The sequence below is a fragment of the Brachycentrus maculatus genome, unplaced genomic scaffold (assembly GCF_059751285.1).
Source record: "Brachycentrus maculatus isolate JH-2025_06_01 unplaced genomic scaffold, ASM5975128v1 h1tg000553l, whole genome shotgun sequence".
NCBI classification, from domain to species: Eukaryota; Metazoa; Arthropoda; class Insecta; order Trichoptera; family Brachycentridae; genus Brachycentrus; species Brachycentrus maculatus.
The window spans coordinates 325,001-350,869 of record NW_028281296.1 but is presented as its reverse complement, the minus strand read 5'-3'; the positions used below and the strand labels follow the sequence as shown (position 1 = coordinate 350,869).

Here is a 25,869-nt window from a genome sequence, read left to right as displayed (position 1 = left end):
ATTTTTAACTTAATATTTACCCGCTACAGGGCAGAAAGTGTTGTTTTTGCATTTTGAAGAAAAGGTATTGTTTAATTATTTTCTTTAATATCCTAAGTATTTTTAAAATTGAGAAAAAACCTTCAGGTTTTACCTAAAAAAATCTATGTACAATAAAAAATTCAGTAAGTGGCTTGATATTTTTTTTAATACATTGTATTATATTTTTAAACTTTATAGTTCTCCTGAAAAATCATGTTTTTTTATTTATGCCGTTCTTTAAAGTAGTGTGCGATATATAAGATTGAGACCAGAACAAACACAGTGAGAACCAAATTTCTTCTCAGAACTTCAGAAATGAGGACATTGAGGTGCATAACCTGAAACACGTTAAAAGACCGAATTAAAAATACAGAAATTCGGAAAATGTATAGTTCAGAAAATATAGTCAGATGGAAAAGCCAGCGAAGATTCTGTAATGCCCGTGTTAATAGAATGCAGGATTATAGACTGTCTCGAATTGTTCTTCAAGAAAACCCAGATAGAAGAATACCACCCGGGAGACTTGGCGTGATAGCTGGCAGTCTACACCATAAGAAACGGATAACGGAACAGATAGATCCTAGGATCTATAAGAAGGAAGAAAAAGAAGTTAGCGAGTATTTTTGCCTAGAATTTTCACTCATGAATTACATGAAATTATAGTAACTTTAAACGTAAAGAGTAAAAACCACTCACGAGAAGGCATAGGCTATGAAACTTATAAAGTTGAAGCCTGAATAGGGACATGATAAGAGGTATTGCATAAGCCGTAGCTCGATTTTAGAGTCACTTAGACGTTAGGTAATTTAAAAAAAGGCATTTTTTGAGATTTTTTTTTAATTACGATGAGTACGTAAAACCCCTTGCCAGCAACGCGAAGGTTAACTCAAGTACGCTGTCTTCTCCGATGTATTAAGTTAAATATCAAGACATGCAATGAGAACCTGGCTGTATGAATTATTATGTAAAGCGATCAGACGTTTTTGTAACCGACGCTTGTGAACTTGTGCCGTAGCAGTAAGGTTTACCGATTCTTTTTTCATCTTCTGTTAATTATTTTTTCTGGTTTTCTTTTAATTAGCCTGGAATAATCACTGCATTTCATATTATTATGCACAAAAAATCTATCAAATATGACCGTACAAAATTAACTTATTCTGACAAACCGATAACGGGTTTATTTTACGTTAAATTAAATTCATTCATTAAATTTATTATTTCATAAAATTATCAAGCTATTAATGTGAAACATAAAATCTTTTTTTAAAATTTAATATATAAGTATTAGCAACATTTTTTTATAGAATTTAATACAATTTTTATACATTTCTACTTCATACAATCTTATAAATTTAGTTGCGCTGAGCCTCTAAAAAAACAAAGCTCTTGTGCTTGGAGAGGGACTTTTAAAGTAAAAGAAGTACACATTTTAAAAAAAAAATAAGCCTATTTATCTAATCTAAGTTAACATCAATTGATAAAACTCTGTCAGCTTTATCATGAGTAGTATAATGTACATCATATATGAGATTGATTTTATCGTTATTTATATCTAAAGCTCATTTCGACCCTTGTATCCTCATATTGCGATTTAAGCAAGTAAAAATGTGACAATAAATAACAAATAATATATATAAAAAAACTCATTTCTTAGAATTTCACGATAGTTTAAATCATTCAAATATTTGTTTTACTTTTGCAGTTATTCAAAAGAATTTTTCAAACCTTTTTTATTTAATTTTTTCTTTTAATTTATTTTTTTATTTTATTTTATTATATTTATCATTCAATAAATATGATTTATCATACACAATGCACCATTGATACTAAATAAGTAATCACTTATAATATAATTAACAATCATATTTCGTTTAAAGCTTGAAAATAACTGGTTCGAAGCAAACAGCTTGCCCTTCAAGACTAATCAATGCTAATAATTGTTATTAATAAAAAAATAAGTTATAATACTTTAAGTTTCTGCTTGGCAAAGTTATTAATAGTATTTTATGAACTTTAAAAATCATAGGGTAAGTGCTTTAAATAATTATTTTACTTTTATTTTCATATCGTAAATAGTATTACTTTTTTGTATCATATGACGAACTCATTTCTTTCATTACTTATAAAACTACCGGTTTGAAGAAAAAATATTTCTTCACACAAACTATTTAAAACTTTCGTTTGTATTGAGAAAGTAGCTATTTGCTTCGAAATCGGTTGACATTATAATAACGTTATAATTGCAATTGTTTTAGCAAAGATATTGTGTAAGTCATATTTTGAAAATCTCAATGTTAGCGATTAAAATATTGATAATACTTTTTTTAAATGTTGTTTATAATATTTTAATTATTGTTTCGGCAGTTACTTTGTGTTAAAACATGATGAAATAGTTATAAAGTTCGTAAAATTTTATGCATTTTTGGACACCAAATTATAATTATCTATAGGTACTGTCATTGACAAATACATTTTATTCATAACGCACAATATAACCGGTTTTGAAGAAAGCGATTTCTTAATCAAAACAAAATACTTTCGGCTGTCTTAAGAAAGACAATTCAAAATTGGTTGACATTATAATTTAGTTTAAATAGTAATTGTTAAGCAAAGTTATTTTAAAAGTAACATATTTGAAATAACAAGGTAAGTGGTTAAATATTGAAAATACTCTTTATTTGGTATCGTAAATAATAATAAATATCTCAAAATTGTTTGCATTTTAGAACACTTAATCAATAATTATCTTTATTGTAATTGACAAACACATTTTTCATAACTTTCAATATGACGGGATTTGAATACTAATTAATACTGACAATTGTCTTGAGAAAAGCTGTTTGAATCGGTTGACATTGCAATTGAGTTATATTAGTTACATTAATTGCTAAGCAAATTAAGTCTTCATCAATATTTATTACACTTTTCTTTAAATATGTTTGTTTACTCGTTTTCTTGATTATCTTAATTAGATTTTTATATTTAAAATCTTCGATTACGCAATTTTATTTAATTCTTTTACAAAAAGTTAAACATAATATGCGTTAAAAAATTATCAAAATTTATTTAAATTTGATATTATTATTTGGTTGTGTGTTGATTTTTAAACAGTTTTTCGTTTTTATTGAGTAATAGTTTTTGTTAAGTATCACGATTATTATTAATTAACAGTACTGTTAACGTGATAATCTGACAGGATGAATTAAAAAATATCCTAGCTTAACATTTCTTTTTTTTTATCAATCGTGCGTTATGTGAAAACAAGTATGAATGATATATTCTTTCTCTTAGCTTATAATTGTTTTGTTAAAAAAACGATTTATATATATATATATATATATATATATATATATATATATATATATATATATATATATATATATATATATATATATATATATATATATATATATATATATACATATATATATATATATATATATTTATATATATATATATATATACATATATATATATATATATATATATATATATATATATATATATATATATATAAATAAATATATATATACTTATATATAATATTTATTTACATGAAGTTTGTTTTTTCAGATATTCTTATAAAATCGCAACTATGTCATGGATAACTCGTGTGTTTATATCATCGGTTTTGATAAATTTCGCAATCGGTAAGTTTTATTCGTACGTATTTATTCCAATATTCATATTTTTTTATTTGTAAATATTATCATGAGTATTTGTTCTTTTAGAGTTTCTTTTGTTAGCTATGCTATTTTATTGATTTCAGATTACAAGGTGTTTTTATTTTTCATCATTCTAACATGTCACTCGATGTGTTATTTATAATTTGGAATATTTTTGCACTGTTTTATTAACATAATCTAAAATAAGTTTTATTCAATTTATTTTTAATACACCTTTTAATTCATTTTATTGAATCAACCAAAGTGATGTGTTGAAATATTTATTTTTAGTGCCTGAAAAATGTTTTTTTTTTATTCACTTCCCGAAAACATCTTAAGACAGGAACGAGTAGTTCTTCCTTCAAGGAAAAACTACTCGAGAAAACATTTGTAAAACTTCCTTTTCATGCAATGAAACGGTTAACTTACACGTTGCTTAACCCTGTTTCACAAAAGTCTTTGAAGTACGTCTTTTAAAATATTCTCATGTTTTTCTCAGTTTAAACAAATACGTTTAATTTTCCTATCTTAAACTCTTTCCGTGAATATATCTATAATCTTTTAAATTTAAAAAAATAAATAATAAATAAATAAATAAATGAATAATAAAAAAATAAAGAATATTTTACAAATATTGAAATATTGCATTTCGCTCACTCCTTTCAATCTTGGTGTTTAAAAATATAATGAAATGTATTGAAAATAAATATCAAGCCACTTATTGAACTTTTTATTGTGCAACAGATCGTTTAAGGTAAAACCTAACTGTTTTTTCCTCATTTGAAAAATATTCAGTATATTTAAAAAAAAATATTTAAACAATACCTTTTCTTCAAATTGCAAAAACAACACTTTCTGCCCTGTTGAGGGTAAATATAAAATTGTGTTAAAATATGCTGCTTTTGCTGGGATATATTACATTTTCGGGCATTCCGAAAACATCCAACTGAAAATTGAGGATTTGACGTTGTTGAAAGGAGTGAGCGATATTTGACAATATAAATCAGATTATGGAGATTTGTCTAATGCCATGGACTGAGTCAGCCACTAATTTCGGGTACAGTTAATTCCTGATTTTCATAATGAGCTACTTAGGTGTGCGAAAATAATATGAATTGAAATATTAGTGTTTGAAGAAGAACAAATAAAGGCAAAACTAAAATTAAATCATAAAGATGATAGTAAAATAAATAAAAAAATTGACAGTCTAAATACACCGTATTACAAAGTTTTCGTTTTTTGTTTGTTTTACAAATTCTACCAGTAATTTTAGAATGTCATGTCTAAGAAAGTATTAAATTATATAAGGATTTCCAGTTGTAAATTTACGACTTATTTTGAAGATCTGATGTTAAATATAAAATACGTTATTGATGAGGACCAAACAAAATTTGTTGTTAAGTTGATATTAATTTATCTCCGAGCCTTTAACGAGCCTCTAGCCACTAAGCGAAATCGCTCAGGACATTGTTTCATAACCAGTGATCATAGGCGAAAAAAAGTTTTTTTTTTTAAATTCGCAGAAAAAATTGTGTCATTTTTAAAAAATTAATTTAATCAAACCACCTCGTTTTTGGTCACTCTTTGGGTACTATTTTTCTACCGGTATCGACAAGTACCTTGTCTTCTTCAGAGATAGATAGGTACTAAAGAAAAGTTGACAGAGAGAAATATTCATAGTTGTTTTAGTAGGAGGGATAAATTACATGTATGCTACAAATTATTTATTATTGATTACCATAATTTCAACATGTGTATTTTTTTTACTAAATTCAATGACCAATTTTAATGGTTCTATATACATATATATATATATATATATATATATATATTTATAAATATATATATTTATATATATATATATATATATATATATATATATATATATATATATATATATATATATATATATATATATATATATATATATATATATATATATATATATATATATATATATATATATATATATATTAGTAATTCTGCAAAATTCAATATATTCTCCTAAAATCAGACTGACAATGGTCCATAGAAAACAGGTTTAGAACCCCTGCACCAAGATAATGAGAAAACTGGGTGAATTATTATTATTCGTACTGTGAAAAGGAAGCCATCCTTCTCCTTAAATTTAAGTCTAACACTCAAATACCGAAACTTAAGTTCGCGTGCTTAAAAACTGACGATTATGCCAAGAATTCACGATTGATCCGTTGCGTTAGCGTTGGAATTATAAAATTATAATTACTCCCCGCTTTGTTCCGGGATCACTTATTCCCGCAATTATGTAAAATAAGTTTTATTGTACATTACGTAGTATTTAATGCATCGATAACTAACTTACTTATGCAAGAGATAACATCGTTATTTGATACACCTACTTCTATATGATAATAAAATAACGTGTTCTCGTTATTAGGTTATATTATGATTTGTTATAATTTATGTATTTGGGGTAATTTGATGACTTGATTGTTATTTTCCTCGCATAACGAAAATGATGTGTTGAGATGGTTTGGGCATGTGAATCAAATGAGTGAAGGAGGAACATATAATAATAGTTATGAGGCAAATGTAGTTGGTAATATAAACCATTACTTGATTGTTTTTTTCCTCGCATAACGAAAATGATGTGTTGAGATGGTTCGGGCATGTGAATCGAATGAGTGAAGGAGGAACATTTAATAAAATTTGTGAGGAAAATATGGTTGGTAGTATAAACCATGGAAGCAGAAGAAGACATAGAGAACCTTGGCAGAGTCAAGTATTACAAATGTCTATTGTTAAAGCTTTAACCACTCGTTAACAATTGGAGGCTCAATAATCAATAATAAAAAATATAATATTATTAAACAATATAAATGCCCTAAAGTGGTCAGGTCAGTAGTTGAAATAATTGCAATTCCTAAAATTGACAGTTCGGAATTGCGTGACATACTAAGAATCAGTTTTTTACTGTTTTTTTTCTTTTGTAAAATAAACCTTATTATTATGGGTTCCCTGTAAATTTTACAACGCATACTAGATGAATAAAATTTGTATGAAAAATGTTTATATTCAAAATCTTCACTAAATTTAAAACTCTACTATTTTTTGCGACTGTTTGCCGAGAAAATTTTAATTTTTTAATTAATTATGTAATTCCTTAAAAGCGAAACGATTGTCATTAAAATTAAACCATGATGTTAAAATACTTAAACATAGACTCATTACCTGTATTTTACAAAACTGAACATTATTACATATAAACCCAGGTAATATTTGATGTTATTGATTTTTTTTCTTAAAATATTGTTTTTGTTTTGAAAAAAAAAAAAATAATAAAAAAAAATCTATGGTTGAAAAAAAATGATTGAAAAGTAAGGGCGATTTTTTTTAACATTGAAAGTATTTTTTCATTACATAATTTAAAATATCAAAAAAAGAAAACAATTTGCAAATTATAAAAAAATGGACGTTAACTGACGACGTCCGGCTCTCAGCGCTGCCAGACGGCAACTGAATTATACTATTGCGAGTAAGGCCTTAAGGTACACATATGTCTTAACCTGTTGTTTAAAAAAAATTGTAATATTCTTTGATTATGTTTACGAATATCGCTGAGATAAAAATGAACAAATTGTTGATAGTCACGGAGCATGCATTGACGATGGTTGCATAAATTCTTTGATACATCTTTTATAACTTCTAGATATTTATACCAAGTACCACGTTGCCAATAGTGTAATCGGAAATGACGCTGAGCATCAATAAACTTGTAAGGCCATTACTATGTCTTAGCGCAATAGTTAAATTATGCGGAATTCATATTTTTCAAGGCTGAAATCTTCACTACAAAAACGCAACTGCGAATTGTACGCACACAGCCAATGTAAAAGAATTTTTTATTGATATTTCAGAATATATGAAGAAAAACGCTTACGACAGGTCAAAGGCTGGTTTTAAGTGATAAAATATAAAGTATACACGTGACGTTCACTATTCTACCCGTGCTTTAACCACACTACTGAAAATGTAACACAAGTGGATCGAAATCAAGATTTTTTTATTTAAAAAAAGAGCATTAATTGTCTTTTTATTTTTTACAAAAAACTTCGATTTCATACTTTTTCTGTGAGCCTGAGCGGTTCATTATTAGAAAAAGGTATTAAATTGTGGTAGAGTGGGTTCGAACCGAGAAACTCTGACTCAAGAGTCCACGACACTAATCACGGGACCACAACCCGACATTTGTGAACAGTGAAATTAGATACACATCAAATATTTCCAATGTTTTATGATAAAGATTTATTTTTTAGAAGTACCCAAGTAAATAAATTTATTTTTATAAACAGAAAAGAGTCTTTACTATTCTTGTTGAAAAACGTAAAAATATTAATAGAATATTAAACTTTTTATACTTAAAATGAAAAAATACATACAAATCATGACATAACACTCTCCTTATTATGAATGATTCATCGTTTCATTTATGTAATACGACTTAAAAATTCTACTTCACACAATACCGGTTTCGGAATGACCATTCCTTCCTCAGGTCAACTTTAGTGTAAAGTAATTCTGTATTTACCTATCACCATGTAAGCAAAATTTGGAATGAATGAAAAACAACAGCCTGATAGAAATATTTAAAAGGAAGTAAAAAAAATAATTAACTGAAATTTTATTCAAAATCTTTCATACCTTCTCCTTATCCAATACTAAACAATCAGTGATAAAATTTTCGTCTTGTGAAAAATGATCAAGATAATAATGCATCAATCTATTGCATTATTATTTCCATATTATGTGTTAGGATAGCCACAAAAATGTGAATTTTGAATATTTTTTTACAGCAAATTATTTATTTTAAAAGCATTCGTTCATTAAATTAAGGAAGTTTTCTTATATTTAAATTCGTGAAGAACATGATCTTAAAAATAAGCATGAATATATTTTTTACTGAAATTAAGACTGTTAGGATTAACGACATCCTTATTTATATTCACCTGGTAATTCCTGGTACTCGAAAAGCTCTTTCGAGCATGCGACTGAACTTTTAAATATATTTTTTCAGGATGTGTTTTCGACCAAGTAGAGACGGAAAACTGTGAAATGCGAAGGGAGAGAAAAATATCAATTCTAAGGAACTCACTAAGGGTAGATTATAATGGAAGCACTGACAAAGGCGAGCTATGGAGTGTCGATGTAAGCTATAAATTATCTTATTTGTTTTATTAAATATTTTTTTTCATTAAATATTTTAAATAAACACTTTTATGAGACCACTTATTGAATTTACTAATGCAAACATGACTAATTTCGAGAAGTTAAACAGGTGAAAATACAAGATGTTTGTATTTTTACCTGTTGATGAGAACATCTGTAGAACGAGTCGTATTTACATTGATAAACTCAAAGAGTGATATTTTGCATACACTGTTTTTTTATTCAAATATTAATCTTATCATCTTTATACACACAGTATTTAAAAAAATTGTAAATCATATAAGCTACGTTTTGATAAAAAAATAATACAATAAACTTTATTTAGTTCATTGATCCTCTTGAGTGACAAGAAATACGATAGATGGAAGGATATATTTTACCGTTCAGGCGTTTATTCAAATATTATCAAATATTCTTCATTATATCAGATCTCATTAAAATAATGGACAACTGTCTTATTTTTTAATACTCACTTGATATTAGTCTGTAATTTCAGATCTCATCAAAATAATATACAATTGACTTTATTTTTATAATCAAAAATTGGTTTTATCACGCCTGCAAGTTAATAAATCTTGACAATCAGAGAAATCATGCTATAATTTTAAAAGTTGTACAATAATAAAAAATCAAATTATGGTTATTATTACGTATTTTATTTATTGTTTCGGCATTGACTTTGTGGTAAGACATGTTACAATGATTAAAGAAAACACTTCGTTTTTTATGGAAGTTTAACTTCTGAAACATGTAGTCTATAATAAAACTCAAGTGGTAAAAAACGAAGTGTTTTCTTTAATCATTGCTTATTATTACGCATGGGCAGTGAAACGGGTTATGGTTGGAAAACTAGTGAATTAAATTATTGTCATTTTTTATAATTAATATATGGATAAAACAAATTATTTTATTTTAATTTTTATTGATGTGCATTTTAGGTGTTTCGCAAAGCTAAAAAGAAAATGAACTTATATATTTTACCAGATTTCTGAAACGCTTTAACTACGTAGTGAAGTTGACATTAATTTTTCTTGTTTCCAACTAAAAAATAATACGCTTTTAAAACATTTTTTTGTAAAATGTATGCATGTTTTTTTATATTTATAAATTTATTAAAAAAACCTAATTATCTTTAGCGTAAACAAAAGGCCGTAAGCAGAAGTTTCACTTTTAATTCAAAATTCATTTATATTATTTTTTAATTTACAAGTCAAATACGAAATGTGAATTTAATACATGTTTGCTGATTATGACTAAATGACAAAGACAAATCAAATCATCTTTCACATAGAAATTAATATTTTTCAAATTTTATGCGTTGCAATACCGTTCATCTGGTTAAGATAAAACTTTGTCAAATTATTGCTCGCACTAGCGCGAAGGTTATGCGTATAGTAGAACTAACTCAAATTAGTTCTAATATACTTCTATACACAAACCAATGTTTGTTTGACTGTTCATATTTTATTCACTGTTATACCCCTCATTTTCAATATTGGCAATTAAATTTCTGTAGGTGACACATGTCGCTCACTCCTTTCAAGAACGTCATAAATCAAAATACTTGATTTTTCAGGAGAACGTTTTTAAAGTTTGAAAATATAATACAATGTATTAAAAATAAACATCAAGCCACTTACTGAAATTTTTACTGTGAAACATATCTTTTTACGTAAAACCCGAAGGTTTTTTCTCCATTTGAAAAATATTTAGTTTTTTTAAAAAAATAATTAAACAATACCTTTTCTTCAAAATGCAAAAACAATACTTTCTGCCCAGTAGCGGGTAAATATTAAGTTAGAAATATGCCTCTTTTTCTGGGATATAGTGCATTTTTTTGGGAATTCCGAAAATATGCACAACTGAAAACTTTCGTTTTTTGATTTATGACGTTCTTTAAAGGAGTGAGCGATGTGTTGTACCATGGACAATTAAACCTTAAATTGCACATGTCATTCGCAGTTAATCGTAAATTATTATCATCGATTCACATCAATATGAGTAGAATTAAATCGAAATTATTATAACTAGTAATTTTTTAAAATAAACAAACAATTATTTTTTTTATCTAATAATACTCTTTACCGGTGCCTAAAGCACAGGACTGATCACCTTGCATTCATATAATACGGAAATCATGCTTCTTGACAGCTGTAGTCACATTCAATCTTTTTGATTGCAGTATTGTTTAATGGATTTTCAATATATGATATTTATTCTACAAGCATTATGAAATTAATCGAATTAGAGATTCGTGAACTGTGAATTTTTTTTTCTTAACATATAACCATACTGAGCCACAGTAACGCATTGTCGGATACAGCCAGTAAATAAATAATTTTAAAAATATGATTAGTCAGAAATCGATTGTTAATATACATATACATAGTTGTAAAATGTATTACTATCTAGTAGTTGGAATAAAATAATAGTTTTATTAATATATATTTTTAATGGAGCCCATTTTTACTTTCGGAATGGATACCTTGAAATAAATAAAAATATTTTTAAGACAAACTTAAAGGCAAAAAAAGTTTGGCAATAATTTAAAATTCACTTTGAGTGACAAACTTTCACTCCGTGTATTTCAATAAGACCTCTAGTTTTCTTTTTTACAAAAAAAAGTGTTTTAGTGGATTACACGGTAATTTAAAAAAATATGTTCAATATTATAATTCAAATGATGTGAACGAAGAAAAAACTTTTCTCAACATTTTTTTTGCTCACAGTGTAGCATAGTTAGTAATCTTGTAATATTATCACATTACTGAGTTCTCAGACGATAAATTTCATTGTATTATTTGTTAACAACACATTATTTTGAGTGTGACCAAATAATCAAGTTATTTTTCATATAAAAAACTTGACATAGATGAAAAAGAATATGGAATAGGCATTTTCTGGGCTTACTACCGTCATAGGCTGCTTCAAGTGATCACTCAAACAAGTCTATGACGGTCGTAAGCCCCGTTAATGCCCAGACATTCATATTCTTCTTCATCTATATTGAAAAGAGATGTCAAAAAAATAGTAGTAATTGTTGATAATATATATATAAATATATATATATATATATATATATATATATATATATATATATATATATATATATATATATATATATATATATTATATATATATATATATATGTATATATATATATATATATATATATATATATATATATATATATATATATATATATATATATATATATATATATATATATATATATATATATATATATACATATATTTATATATATATATATATATATATATATATATAAATATATATATATATATATATATATATATATATATATATATATATATATATATATATATATATATATATATATATATATATATATATATATATATATATATATATATATATATATATATATAAATAATAATATATATATATATATATATATATATATATATATATATATATATATATATATAATATATATATATATATATATATATATATATATATATATATATATATATATATATATATATATATATATATATATATATATATATATATATATATATATATATATATATATATATATATATATATATATATATATATATATATATATATATATATATATATATATATATATATATATATATATATATATATATATAATATATATATATATATATATATATATATATATATATATGTATATATATATATATATCTCTTTACAGTAAACAAAAACTTTTATTTTAAAATTATTTTCTTCTCTTTTCATTCTTCATAATAAGAATGAAAAAAGAAGAATAATTTATTAATAATAATAGATAATATAAGGAACGAGGGATAACTAAAAGAGAGATTAAGAAGATTTATAAAGGTGGAGAGATAGGATAACGAGAGAATAACTATGGCCGAAAAAGACTCGGAACCATCAGATCAATTAGAACCTAAAATCTGGTGGTGTGTAAAATCGTAACGAGAGCATGTATGACTAGATGTATGAATGTGAACGAAGCGAGGAGTGTATATCAAGACAGAAGAGTGAGCCGTTCCATCCCCTCTGCCTACCTCTGCGGCGAAACTTCGTGATGGTAGTAGTAGCAGTATATTATAATGTGCAATTTACATTTTTCAGATTGATGCAATTGCTGGACCTTTCAATGTGACTAATTACGATGATAAGATCGGTAAGTAATATTAACATATCAATTTAACCTTAAAGAAATATTTTTAGAAAGTAATAGAATTTTTCTTTTTTAACAATTGAATGAAAGTACCTTTAAGACGCCAGTCAACATTTAGCCACGTCAAGTAGCATGGGCACCTGCATTTCTGTTATTATTAATATTTCTTATAGAACACATCTAAGTGCATATGTGCAGCTGTGGACAACCGACTCTACTTTTATTTCTGGAGTAATAATCCGAAAAGTCTTTATTTTAGAGACTTTTCTGCAAGAAAGGTAGAGAAAATGGAAATAATGATACGATAAAATGTAAATGAGACGCATCATGCCAACTAAAAAAAATATTTAAAATTAATTTTAAATAAACGTAAATCGTTTATGTAAAATTAAGCTACGCTTTGATGCAATTATTCAACTATTTTAAAAATAAAACTACTTTGTTCTTAAGCACTTTTATTGGTAATTTTCTCCAACCAGTTACGACAATAACGTATATTACCAATATAAAGTGGTTTAAAACAAAATAGGGTTATAATTAAAATGTAATTAGTTACATTTTAATTATAAATGGAAAATCACAAAGTTAGTGCTTCAAATATAAATTTAAAAGTAGGTTTATTTTATAAAGTTTATAAAACGTGCCACAAAGTATCTACGAATAACATAAAAAAATTCCAATTTTGCCAATTTATTTATACTTTGATGCCCTTTAGTGAAATTAAATGATTATGAAAAAAAATATTTATTCTTTTAGACATTTGAAAATTCACCCTTCGGTTGACATATAAATATTTTATGTATTTCAACTTGTGATGAAACATCTAACGTTTATTTTTTTATCTTTTTTGTCTTATGACATAGTTTTTGGCTAGCTTAAGTGATTACTTTACACACTTGTGTAGCATTTACCACCCTGCCCATTATTTTACACCCATATTTTGTTAATTTTTGGAACTTCTTTATATGCAATGTTCCTGGAACCCTTACATATATGGGTAGTAATTCAACAACATGTATGTATCTAAAACGTAAGATGTTGAACAAATGTTGTTTTAAAACAAGTTGAGACACCGATGATTAATTATTATGTATAGAAGAGAATCGATAATTTTATATACTATATGTTTTATTTTTAATTAATCTTTTCAGCTAAAATGACAATTCCCCATCAATATTTATTTTTCATGGATCCCTTTGGCATCATGTACCGCGTACGTTCATTTCTTTTTAGCAATATTATCAGTACGAGTATGCCTCATAGTAAGCCAATCATTTCATTATTCGCAAAACGCACTGCATGCCGCACTAGTAGATAGTTGAGACGATATATGTACATGTAATAAAGAATTTTATTAAAATCAAACACTGGAATATACCACTTTAATGAGTTTTATTTTTATTTACGACTAGTTTCGAAAACGACAGATGTTTTCATCTTCTGGTATAAATTAAAACTGATTTGCTGTTTTAATTTGTACCAGAAGATGAAAACGTCTCTCGTTTTCGAAACTAGTCGTAAATAAAAATAAAACTCATTAAAGTGGTATATTCAAGTGTTTAATTTGAATAAAATAATCATGTCATTCTACAAAGTTAATACCGAATCATTAAATAATGTAATACAGAAATACGTATCATTAAAAGATTTGAGTGTGACCAAATACTTCACAAATCTGGATTATCTCCAATTAGGAGTTATTTTTATATTCCTATGAAGAAGAATATGGCAATCTGGGCATTTACGGGGCCGACGACCGTCATAGGCTAGTTTAAGTGATCTCTTTACACACGTGTAACATTCACCAATTCTACCCATGATTGACAACCACACTACACAAATTCTTGGAACTTCTAAATATATTGTTCGAATTCGAAACATAGTTTATAAATTCACTAAAATTTTCCTAGAGACATCTTTGGTGATATAAGAGAGGTCTTTTACTAAGCAGAAATTAAAATGACATTTTCTGGCGTTTCTTGTGTAAGAGAGGTCTTTTACTAAACAGAAATTAAAATGACATTTTCTGGCGTTTCTTGTGTATTTGAATATAATCCGGGATTCGGACCTCATATACAAATGAAAGAGTTTCTATACATATGTTTATTTTCACTTTTTTATTTATTCAACGTTACCCTGGTACCTAAAGCGGAAGGCTGATCACCTTTCCTTCATGTATTAACGATCAAGATAGCACTGCATTTATATGATGCAGTGCCCTCTCTATCATCGGATGCGGATAAGGATTTTTTTAAATATATAAAAATATTTTACCAAATACAGTGCTGGCAAATTTAGTCGCCGGTCGCCTGTGAACACCTAAATAAATTTAGAATTATAAATATATGTTTTATGTAATGTCTTTCGCTTATCCCCAATGACGAAGGTCCAAAGATCTTAATTTACATACAATACGTAAAAGGCCGGAAGAAAAGTATTTTCATAAAACTTTTAGAAGAAGAGTATTGTTATAACAATTTTTTTCAATAAAATAATTCATGACGTCAATTTGAAGACGTATAATCTTTTTTTATGGCATGTTAGCCTATATTTTAGCAATAGAAAATTATACTATAGTAGATGAAAAACGCTATTATTACTCGTTTTGATCATCAAATAAATACATCACTGAAAATATGTAAAAATATATTTTTTTAAATAATCTGTACATAAATAATACGGATATTTGCATGCGTATGACGAATGAAATTATAATTATTTTCAACATTTTGAGTGTGTCCAAATACTTGTTCACAAAATCTGGATTATCTCCAATTACAGGAGTTATTTTCATATTATTTTTTTGACATCTCATCAAAAATGAAGAAGAATATGGAAGTCTGGGCATTTACGGGGCTTACGACCGTCATAGGCTGGTTTAAGTGATCACTTTACACACGTGTAACATTCACCAATTCTACCCATTATTGACAACCACACTACTCAAATTCTATTATTATTATTATTATTATTATTATTATATAAGAGTTTCTGCTTAATAAAAAAGCTTCTTTACATCTCACCAATAGATGCCTCTAGTGAAGTTCTAGTGATTCAAGAACAAAGTTTCTAAATTGGTTCATATATATAGAACTTCCAAGAATTTGAGTAGTGTGGTTGTCAATAATGGGTAGAATTGGTGAATGTTACACGTGTGTAAAGTGATCACTTAAACCAGCCTATGACGGTCGTAAGCCCCGTAAATGCCCAGACTTCCATATTCTTCTTCATCTTTGATGAGATGTCAAAAAAAAATAGTAAAAATATAATTATTTTAATGTTAATTTTTAGCAAAAAATTGCTTGGTAACATTTGTAGCGTCAAAGGTATCTAGCTCCTGTTCGTTGGGGTTGTATAGCCATTGAACGGAATTATCACAGATCTAAAAGTACCCTTTATCAGAGAGGTACCTATGTCATTATAAAAATATTAAATATCATTTAATTTTATTCTTAAATTTTAATCTTAACCCAGTAAATAAATAAAGATTATGTTTGCATCTAAATCCAAAGAGATAAGTCCAATAATGCATTTACGAACTTAAATCTAGGAGTGATTTGTCATGTGAAAATACCGTTGGTAAAACGCCTTTGGTACAGGATATTAAGAAAGGTGTGCTGAGATGGTTTGGACATGTGGAACGAATGAGTGAGGAAAGAACGGTAAAACAAATTTATAAGGCGAATGTTAGTGGGAAAAGAAGCAGAGGAAGACCGAGAAACACATGGCACGATCAGATATGCCAAATACTTGAAAGTGGTCAGGTTAGGAGTCGTAACAATCGGCGGGTATGTATGAGGAGATGTTCTCTCTGCCTACCCCTGCGGGGAAGTGGCGTGATGGTTAGTTAGTTAGTTACTTACAGGATATTAAAAAAAAGGAACGGAGGAGAAATAATTAAGTCACAAAAATAATTACGTTGAGGAAAAGAAAGACGGAATACCTGTTCTTGTACAAGTTAAATAAATTCCTGCGCATTTAATAAAGTATATGAGTCCCTTGTGGTGAAATACATATTTGTTATAATGATATTTTCGTTTCAAGAGCTTTTATTCAATGAAATACACGCTTATTGAAACAGGGTAAATGAACTCAGGGTTATCGGGTTTCTAAGTATTACATTAATATGCAAACTCACGTACCGGAAATGTCTCCGTTTTCAAAAATCCATCAAGAAGATATTCAATGATTTTGCGAAATACTATTTTGGACACAAAGTAGCTGTTTTATTAGGATAGACAAATATCAGTGTAATGTAAATCATAAGAATTTTAAAATATGATTCGTTAGAATAAATGATCTTACCATTAAAAAAAAAGAAAAAAATAAGCTTCATTAATTGATTCGGCAGTCACTTTGTGGTAAAAGCTATCAATTTTTAATTCATGTTTTACTTAATAAACCCCTTTGTTTATTATAAAGTGGTATTAAATAAGTATTTGACAAGCATTAATGGTATTAACTTAGTGGTATTTACTAAGTAAAACTTTAATTAAAAACAAACAATTAGCTTTTATGGTGCACACTTTTCGGAACTTTTCGCTTCCAAGAGTGCCATATACATAGACAGCCGTATCTATACCCGTTGGTGCGACCAACTATACGAATTCATATAGAATATTGAGGTTGGGTATTATAGTTGCGTAACTAACTAGTAAAAAGATTTAAAATCTTCAAGTACTCGACTGTAATTTGTAATACCCACTTAACCCAAATCAAGGGATTGATTATACCGAGAATTCATAGTAATCAATACACTGTTCCCTTCTCAATATTATTCATATTTAAAGCATTTAGTTTGTGGTTAGTCATTTTTACTAATTATTTTGTCCGCCTTCTTAGTGTAATGGTCAGCATGCTCGGCTACCGTTCTGGAGGTCCCGGGTTCGATTCCCAGGGGGGTTTAATAAATATAAGTGATTTTTTCACTCCAATATCTATTCAATATTACACTGGACTGGAAACCTGAAGTGGAGGACTGATCACCTTTCCTTCATGTGTAATCGATCTAGATAACACTGCGTTTATATGAAGCAGTGCCCTATGCACTATTGGGGTGCGGTAAGGGTTTTATTATTATATTTATTTACAAAAATGTAAATAATATCAGTATTTAACCACTCACCGAGTTTTTTATGTCTACCGGTTTCGAGACGTACCCGTCTCTTCGTCAGGATGATCACTAGCACAGCATGCAAACAATACTACCCTTCACCACCATAGCACCATTTACACACTCAAAACTACACAAAATGTCTAACACGTGCGATTTTTGGTCGATCCGAAGACCAACATGCACTAAGGATTTCAGCACAGACATGCGTTACGAGCCGAGGTTGTTCAATGTTCCCTCTATTTTTCATTTGGTAAGAGGGAAAATTGGGAAAGAAGGCAAAATAAAGAAACGCGTTTGCAATCTGGAGCTAATTTTTTTTAGTTTTTTTTTAAATTTTATTTAACTTAACGCAAATGCTACACTGTTAATATGGTAATGGAAAACTGAAAAAACGTAAAGTACGTAATTTGTTAACAGCTCTTGAGCTGATTTTTCACGAGAACAGCGCTCTATAAATTGCTCATATTATTCTTATTATTTTATTTTCTTTATTTTTTTCAAATTATTATTATTATAATTTATTTTCTACTCTTTCTTCATCAGTTTCACAATTGTAAAGCCTCCTTCTTACTCACTAACTGAATTATTATTTTCTTCTTTGTTTACATATTAGAAAAAAAGATGAAGAAGAATATGGAAGTCTGGGCATTTACGGGGCTTACGACCGTCATAGGCTGGTTTAAGTAAAAAAATAATATGAAAATAACTCCTGTAATTGGAGATAATCCAGATTTTGTGAACAAGTATTTGGAGACACTCAAAATGTTAGAAAAGGTTACCATAGTAATTTTTTTTTTTAAAAATAACAAAAACTACTTTAAACAATAAAGCTAAAGTGCATAGGGCACTGCAACAAATCAATGCAATGTTTAGTCGATCGTTAGTTTTAAGGAGGCGATGTGATCAGCCTTGAGGTTCAGGTACCAACCAGTCCAAGGTATCATTAAATGAATATAAGTGAAAAAATATTATTTTTTATTTATTTTGACCCTCCGGGAAATCTAATCCGAATCCTCTGGCATGGTGGCCTATGGCATTTTTTAGTTTGAGGAAAAGTCGTTAATAATTTAACATTTTTTAAATTCTTTGCAGTCATTTTATTTTTACAAATAAAGCCGAGTCATTTTTCAGGATTTTTTTGCTTTGTTTAGTAAAAGCATGTTGGTGACACTATATTAATTACCACCCTTCAGACTTTCTTCACCCTTTTCCTCTAATAGCTCTCACATATCAAAGAAGACACATCCCTTTTAGACCTACTTAGAATTAAGAAAAAAAACAGATCTTGGTTTTTACTTCGTCGAAAAAACGACTGGTTCAAATTACTATGTCAATTATTTTTCTATGTACTCGTATGTTGGTTATCTCTAGTCAGTAATTTCTCACAATTAGGAAACCGTAGCGTAAATTGCGAAGAATTTTATTTCGTTGTTTTGGCATTTTTCGTCGCTCTGATTACACAAAATACTTTCATTTATTTATAACGTGTCCCATTTAAATAATGTTTCCAGCATGATGTATTTTATTTATTTTAAAGAAAACAATTGCCAATAAGAAACAAACAAACAAAAAAAATCATAGAACATAAATTATTGGCCAATATAGTTTTCTTTATCTTAATAAGTGCAATACCACAAATTTAATTGATAACAAAGGATATTTAAAAAGAAATTTTTCTAAAAACAGTCAAGTTTATTAAATTTGTACAGCTCGAATAATTTTCATATATAATTTGTTATTAAGGATTTAGCACTCATTTTTAACTGTTTATATTTATATTTATAACTGTTTCAGAAAAAGTGTTTTAATTCAAGGTTTTTTTTTTAAATACATCTTAACATGGAACAATTATTTCAGACTTTTTTTTTCCTTTTTTGTAGCATTTGTACACTACGGAAAACTACACTCTACTCTCTTTGTCTAAAAAATCTAAGCCTTCTCTCTTATTTATATACATATGATATATTAGCAAGTGTATTTATTTTTTATTTTATTTTATTTCATTATAAATAATTGATTTATATTTTTTCAGATGACTTTGATTCAAAATATTGGGATCATGATGGTAATATAATTTTTTTTTTTTTTCATAATATTTTAAATGTTAATGTAAACTTAATGTGATATATTTTATCTTTATATTTTTTTCTCACACATCGTATCAAAAGTTAATTAATTATAATGGATTACATTTTAATAACGTAATAAAAATATATTTATTAACTCATGTGTTATTACATCATTATGGTTTATTACGATATATTTTTGTGAATTTTAATAAATAATAAAATTTGTGTAATTTTTCAAATTTATTTTTAGGTCAAGATACTTGGTATTTGAAATATCCTCAATGTGGGGGATGTAAACAATCTCCGATAAATATTAGGAACGGGAAAATCATCGCTGCTGAAATCTCCACTATTACGTTTAAAAATTATGATAATATTCATCCCAGGATGAATATTGTGAATAATGGACATACAGGTTAGAAAAAAGCAATGCATTAGTTTAACCCAATTTTTTTCATGAAATTCTTAGTAAACTAAAGTTATTCACCATGATATTCACAAAATATAACCCACATTTATAATATATTCATAGCAAACCATCACCAAACAGATAATTCAATTAAGCTTCGTATATATACATATCCATATATATATATATATATATATATATATATATATATATATATATATATATATATATATATATATATATATATATATATATATATATATATATATATATATATATATATATATATATATATGTATATATATATATATATATATATATATATATATATATATATATATATATATATATATTTATATATACAATATATATATATATATTAAACAACTTACTATTCCAAATTGAATTGCTTTAATCGGGGCACAAATTACTGTGGCTTAGTCTGATTACAAAAAAAGAGCATAAACCCGCGCATATATGAAAATATGCGCGTGTGAAAATGCAACAAAAATTGCAGAAAAATGCGACACTGTGAAAAAACTTCAAAGTAAAAGATTATTAACATTTCGAACTTACAAAAATCAAAATTTTTATTCATATACACTAGTTAAGCTGGCCACGCATTACTGTGGCTCATTATGATCAAATTGAGATGAAAACTTATACAAAACCCATATTTCTAATTTGTTTCATTTTACAATGCTTGGGAAACAATTTTTTTTTAATATTTGCAACAATGCAATCGAAAAGAAATTGAAAATAGTACGTTTTTCGCTATTAGCAAAATATAGTTATTTGGTCTGTTGCTTTTACATTCTAAAGATTACGGTGAACATATATGTTTTAAAAGAAATAGTTTAACCCGTCACAGGTAAAAACACCGGTCAAAAGTCCATATACAAAAACAAATAGAACATTTGAACTAATGGACATTTACATATAAAAACCCAAAACGTTAAAACATAAACTCGGGCGTGTTTGGATGCAACGTTGTGACAAATTTTGAAGCAATCTGTGAAAAACTTTAGTAGGTTTAAAATTTTGAGATTTACATTTTCATAAATATAGAATAAAACGTAATATCTGTTTTCTTCCCGGATATCTATAAAACATAGCTCAAAATGGTTTCCCATTAATTTTTCTATTTTGTGGTGATATATCCAAAATAAAAACAAGATTTTTGGATCTGATTCCACTTTAAATATATACAATGATATATAATATGACACGTTTCGTCTTATCAAGATATCAAACTCAATTTAATACTCCCATTAATTTTATACAGGTCCCATTAATTTTTAACTAACTAACTTACTAACACATCACACATCACGCCGCTTCCCAGCAGGGGTAGGCAGAGAGAATAGAACGCAACACCACTATGTCTTTGCAAACATGCTTCGCCTCTGCCACGTTCATGAATCTCCGCATACATTTTTTACTTGGGTTAATTGTTAATAAGGTCAATTGGATCAAAAACTTATTTTCTAGTGGAGGTCTCGGGTCCTTGGGCGAACGAAACCTCATCACAACCCACGATGGAAGGAGGTCCACTGTCTGGGATCTACAAACTTGCCTCTGTGCATTGGCACTGGGGTGACAGAGATGAACCCGGCTCTGAACACACCATAAACTACAGACAATACCCCCTGGAAATGCATTTTGTACATCACAAAACAACTTTTAGGTAATTTTTTTCAATTTAGACATCTAAACGATCTTATAAAACATCTTATACATAAAGGAGAATATGGATTTCTGGGTATTTATAGGGCTTATGACCTCATCATAGGCAGGTTAAGTGATCAAGTTTCTTAGTATGTAAAAATAATTGGTTCGGATCTTTCATACATCCAAATAAGAGCAGATCTGTGCTTTTGCAAGACAATATTTTTTTTTTTAATTAAAACTTTCTCAATACAACGAAGATGGCTGTTGTGAACTCATATGTACTTTGTCATGACATTAATTATTTATATATATATATATATATATATATATATATATATATATATATATATATATATATATATATATATATATATATATATATATATATATATATATATATATATATATATATATATATATATATATATATATATATATATATATATATATATATATATATATATATATATATATATATATATATATATATATATATATATATATATATATATATATATATATATATATATATATATATATATATATCCAGGAGTTCCAAATATTTAAGTAGTCAAACTTCAGATTGACAACAACAGCTGTAAATAATGGGAAATAATGTAAAGAATGGTGATTTTTACACGTGTGTAAAGTTTATAGTTTTGGTGTTATATTAGAATATCTAAAAAGCTTATTGACTTAAGTTTTTGGAGCAGGGCTTTGGAAATACATTAAATTTTATATTTTGATTTCCAGCAACCCTACGGAAGCTCTAGCATCAAAAGAACCAGAAGCTGTTGCCGTCATAGGTATTATATTCCAGGTAGGTCATAAAAAAGAATAAAATTCTTCGTCTGAAAATATTATTTGATTTTATTTTAACAAACATTATTTTATTTTATTTAACAGACATGTCACCGGTATTGTTAGTATTGTTCCGATGATCTACTAAAATAATTTGAAAATATGAAATACTGTTTAATAATAAACACAACGCAAAATTCATTGCGCTTTTTTTATTCTTTGTTAACTTATTTATTAGAAAAATTAAAAAAACTTCCAAGAAGATTCCGCAAAAAGCTCTTCGTAAGCCTCTCCCGAAAGCGTGTTTTATTGACCCATCTCTATGTAGTTTGTGTGCGGAATCAAACATACCACTCGCGCTACAGTATCAGGGTAACTTCGTGAAGGCTTTGTATGCATTATTGTACTTTACCAGTCATACTGTTTGTTTATTCCTCTTACAACAACATTAACAACTTAGTGTAATAACATGTTGGTTGAAATATGAAAATTAAATAATTGTATAATTTATAATACCACGTATTATAATTGTATAATACCACCAATTAATTACCAATAATTGTATAATACCACGTTCTAAGTTAATTAATGTAAACACGACTAGTTTCAGAAACTGCAGATGTTCTAGTCATTTTGTATTTTTAACAAATTAATTTATTGTATACTAGTGTTGTGTTTTATTTTTATATCTTGTTTACGTCAATATTCAGTTGGCTTGGCCATGTACTCCGCATGCCTCCTGAGAGCCTAAATCAAGCTTGCCTCTTTTACAAGACGACCACAGCTGAAAATTCATCAGCAGTTCTCGTCATAACTTTGGGACGCGAATCTGACTTGGGATGTTGCAAAGGAGCTGGCAGCTGATAGAAAAGCTTGAAGACAGTTTGTGGGCTCTATATGCTCTACATAGGGAGTGGTTATGGTTCAAATAAATAATAAAATTACGTCAATATTTTAATTTTGATCATATGTATTTATACACCGGATGCATAAATATTGTTTAGTACCTACATGAGGGTAATTTTTTATTTTTTTATTTTAATACGTTTTCCTTTACGTTTCAGGAAGCGTGGTCAAAAGCACCCTCCGAATCCGTGATCGGGATGCTCAACACTCTGCAGAAGGTACAGAGAGGTGAATTAATAGATCCAGCATTCTTTCCTCTGGACCTAGTAAAAACCTCTTCAACCTACTTCACCTACATAGGATCACTTACTACTCCAAAATGTGATGAAAATATCAGATGGATCGTTATGTCAGAACAACTTCCGATTCCCAGGAAATTTGTAAGTGTTTCTGAAAATCTTATTCACATCAACTTTATTATTCTATTTGATACTCTCTGAGAAAGACCTTAAATATTTTTAGCTAGTTTACTAACTAACTAATCATAATGCCTCTTTCTGCAGAGAGAATTATACAGAATCACTTGAAAGGAAATGCTTTTTTTGCCTCATAAAAATATTCCATTTAAATCCTTTATTTTAAATTTTATGACCGCTCAATATGTATTTATTAGGTACGTCAAAAAATTCACAGTCGAAAATCGCATATTTTAACTGCCCTTAATTTTTTTTTCAGGTCGAAGTTTTCAGAAAATTTACACGAAACGGACAACCGATAGTAAATAACTTTAGAAGAACACAACCTTTGAACAGACGCAAATTATTGAGAAATCAAAAACCATTTAGGCGGGAGAGATACCATTTAGATTGATACTTTTATTTGAAGTTTTTCCTCAAATGCAAAATAATATTTGTCTTACATTTACACACACACACACACACACACATATAAATATATATAAATATTGAGTTTCTGAAAGTTTCTTAAAAAATCTTTAAATAAAATTTAGTGAATTCTAAACCAACCGCCTCACTCTCCAGCTATGCGACCAAAAAATATGTACTGAAAATTTAAATAAGTGTCGTTTTAAAAATATTTTGACTAGACTGGCTGAAAAAACGACATCACTATGAGACATACATACATCAGAAAAATGCATTAACTAAATATTTTACAGTTTTGACTTAAGATTTTTATTTTATGTTTTAAAAGCATTGTTAACTTTATGGTGTGGTAATAAAACATTCTCTTTGTTTATCATTCGTCGCTTACATTGTGTTATATTACTTTAAAAACTCTTTCTTCAGGTCAACTATGTATGAAATAAATAAATCAATTAAACAAATGAATCATTGTTTAATTGTGTTTTTTTTGTAATTATCCTGAAAATGTTGATAGAAAATACGTACATATCGTCTCCCTAATTTGTAATGAATGTTATCTCATCTGAGATTATGTATTAAAGAATGATTATAGATTATTAGATATTTATAATGGTTTTACGCTTATCCGGAAAGGAATTCCGGAAGAACATTTTACGGATTAAGTAACAATTACTACCCGTAATAAAAAAAACCGACATTGTTTGAGCTAGTATCGGAAAGTCCACATAAATAAATAAAGTTAAGACATTTATGTTTTCCAAGTATAAATAATAAAAATTTTAAGTAGGTGTCTGAAAGTGAGATGAAAAATCTTTCGTTTTAATATAAGTATTTCAGGGCTTGCACACTTTAATCACTTTAAACAATTATGTAAAGTTTTTAATGTGTAACGTAAATAGGTACTTCATTTTTAAGTTAAGACACGTTAATGTATAACACGGATAAATCATTCGTCATAATTCATTAATTCATTTAAATATTTTATGAATTTTGTCTAT

The 25,869-nt window shown here is 27.3% G+C and overlaps 1 protein-coding gene across 2 annotated transcripts; it reads left to right on the top strand.

The window, feature by feature from the left end:
• Positions 1 to 967: 967 nt before the first annotated feature.
• Positions 968 to 25,342, top strand: LOC148301520 (carbonic anhydrase 2-like). 2 transcript variants are annotated; one of them, XM_088273136.1, is made up of 10 exons: positions 968 to 1,043; positions 3,595 to 3,671; positions 8,740 to 8,870; positions 13,027 to 13,078; positions 20,224 to 20,256; positions 20,511 to 20,675; positions 22,161 to 22,356; positions 23,094 to 23,160; positions 24,206 to 24,427; positions 24,723 to 25,342. In XM_088273136.1, exons 2-10 carry the CDS (start codon positions 3,617 to 3,619, stop codon positions 24,855 to 24,857), a joined length of 1,056 nt encoding a protein of 351 aa, XP_088129262.1. In that variant the 5' UTR covers positions 968 to 1,043; positions 3,595 to 3,616; the 3' UTR covers positions 24,858 to 25,342. The 2 variants fall into 2 exon arrangements, with proteins under 2 accessions (XP_088129262.1, XP_088129263.1); XM_088273137.1 differs by having other exon boundaries at positions 989 to 1,038; positions 24,723 to 25,341.
• Positions 25,343 to 25,869: the final 527 nt, after the last annotated feature.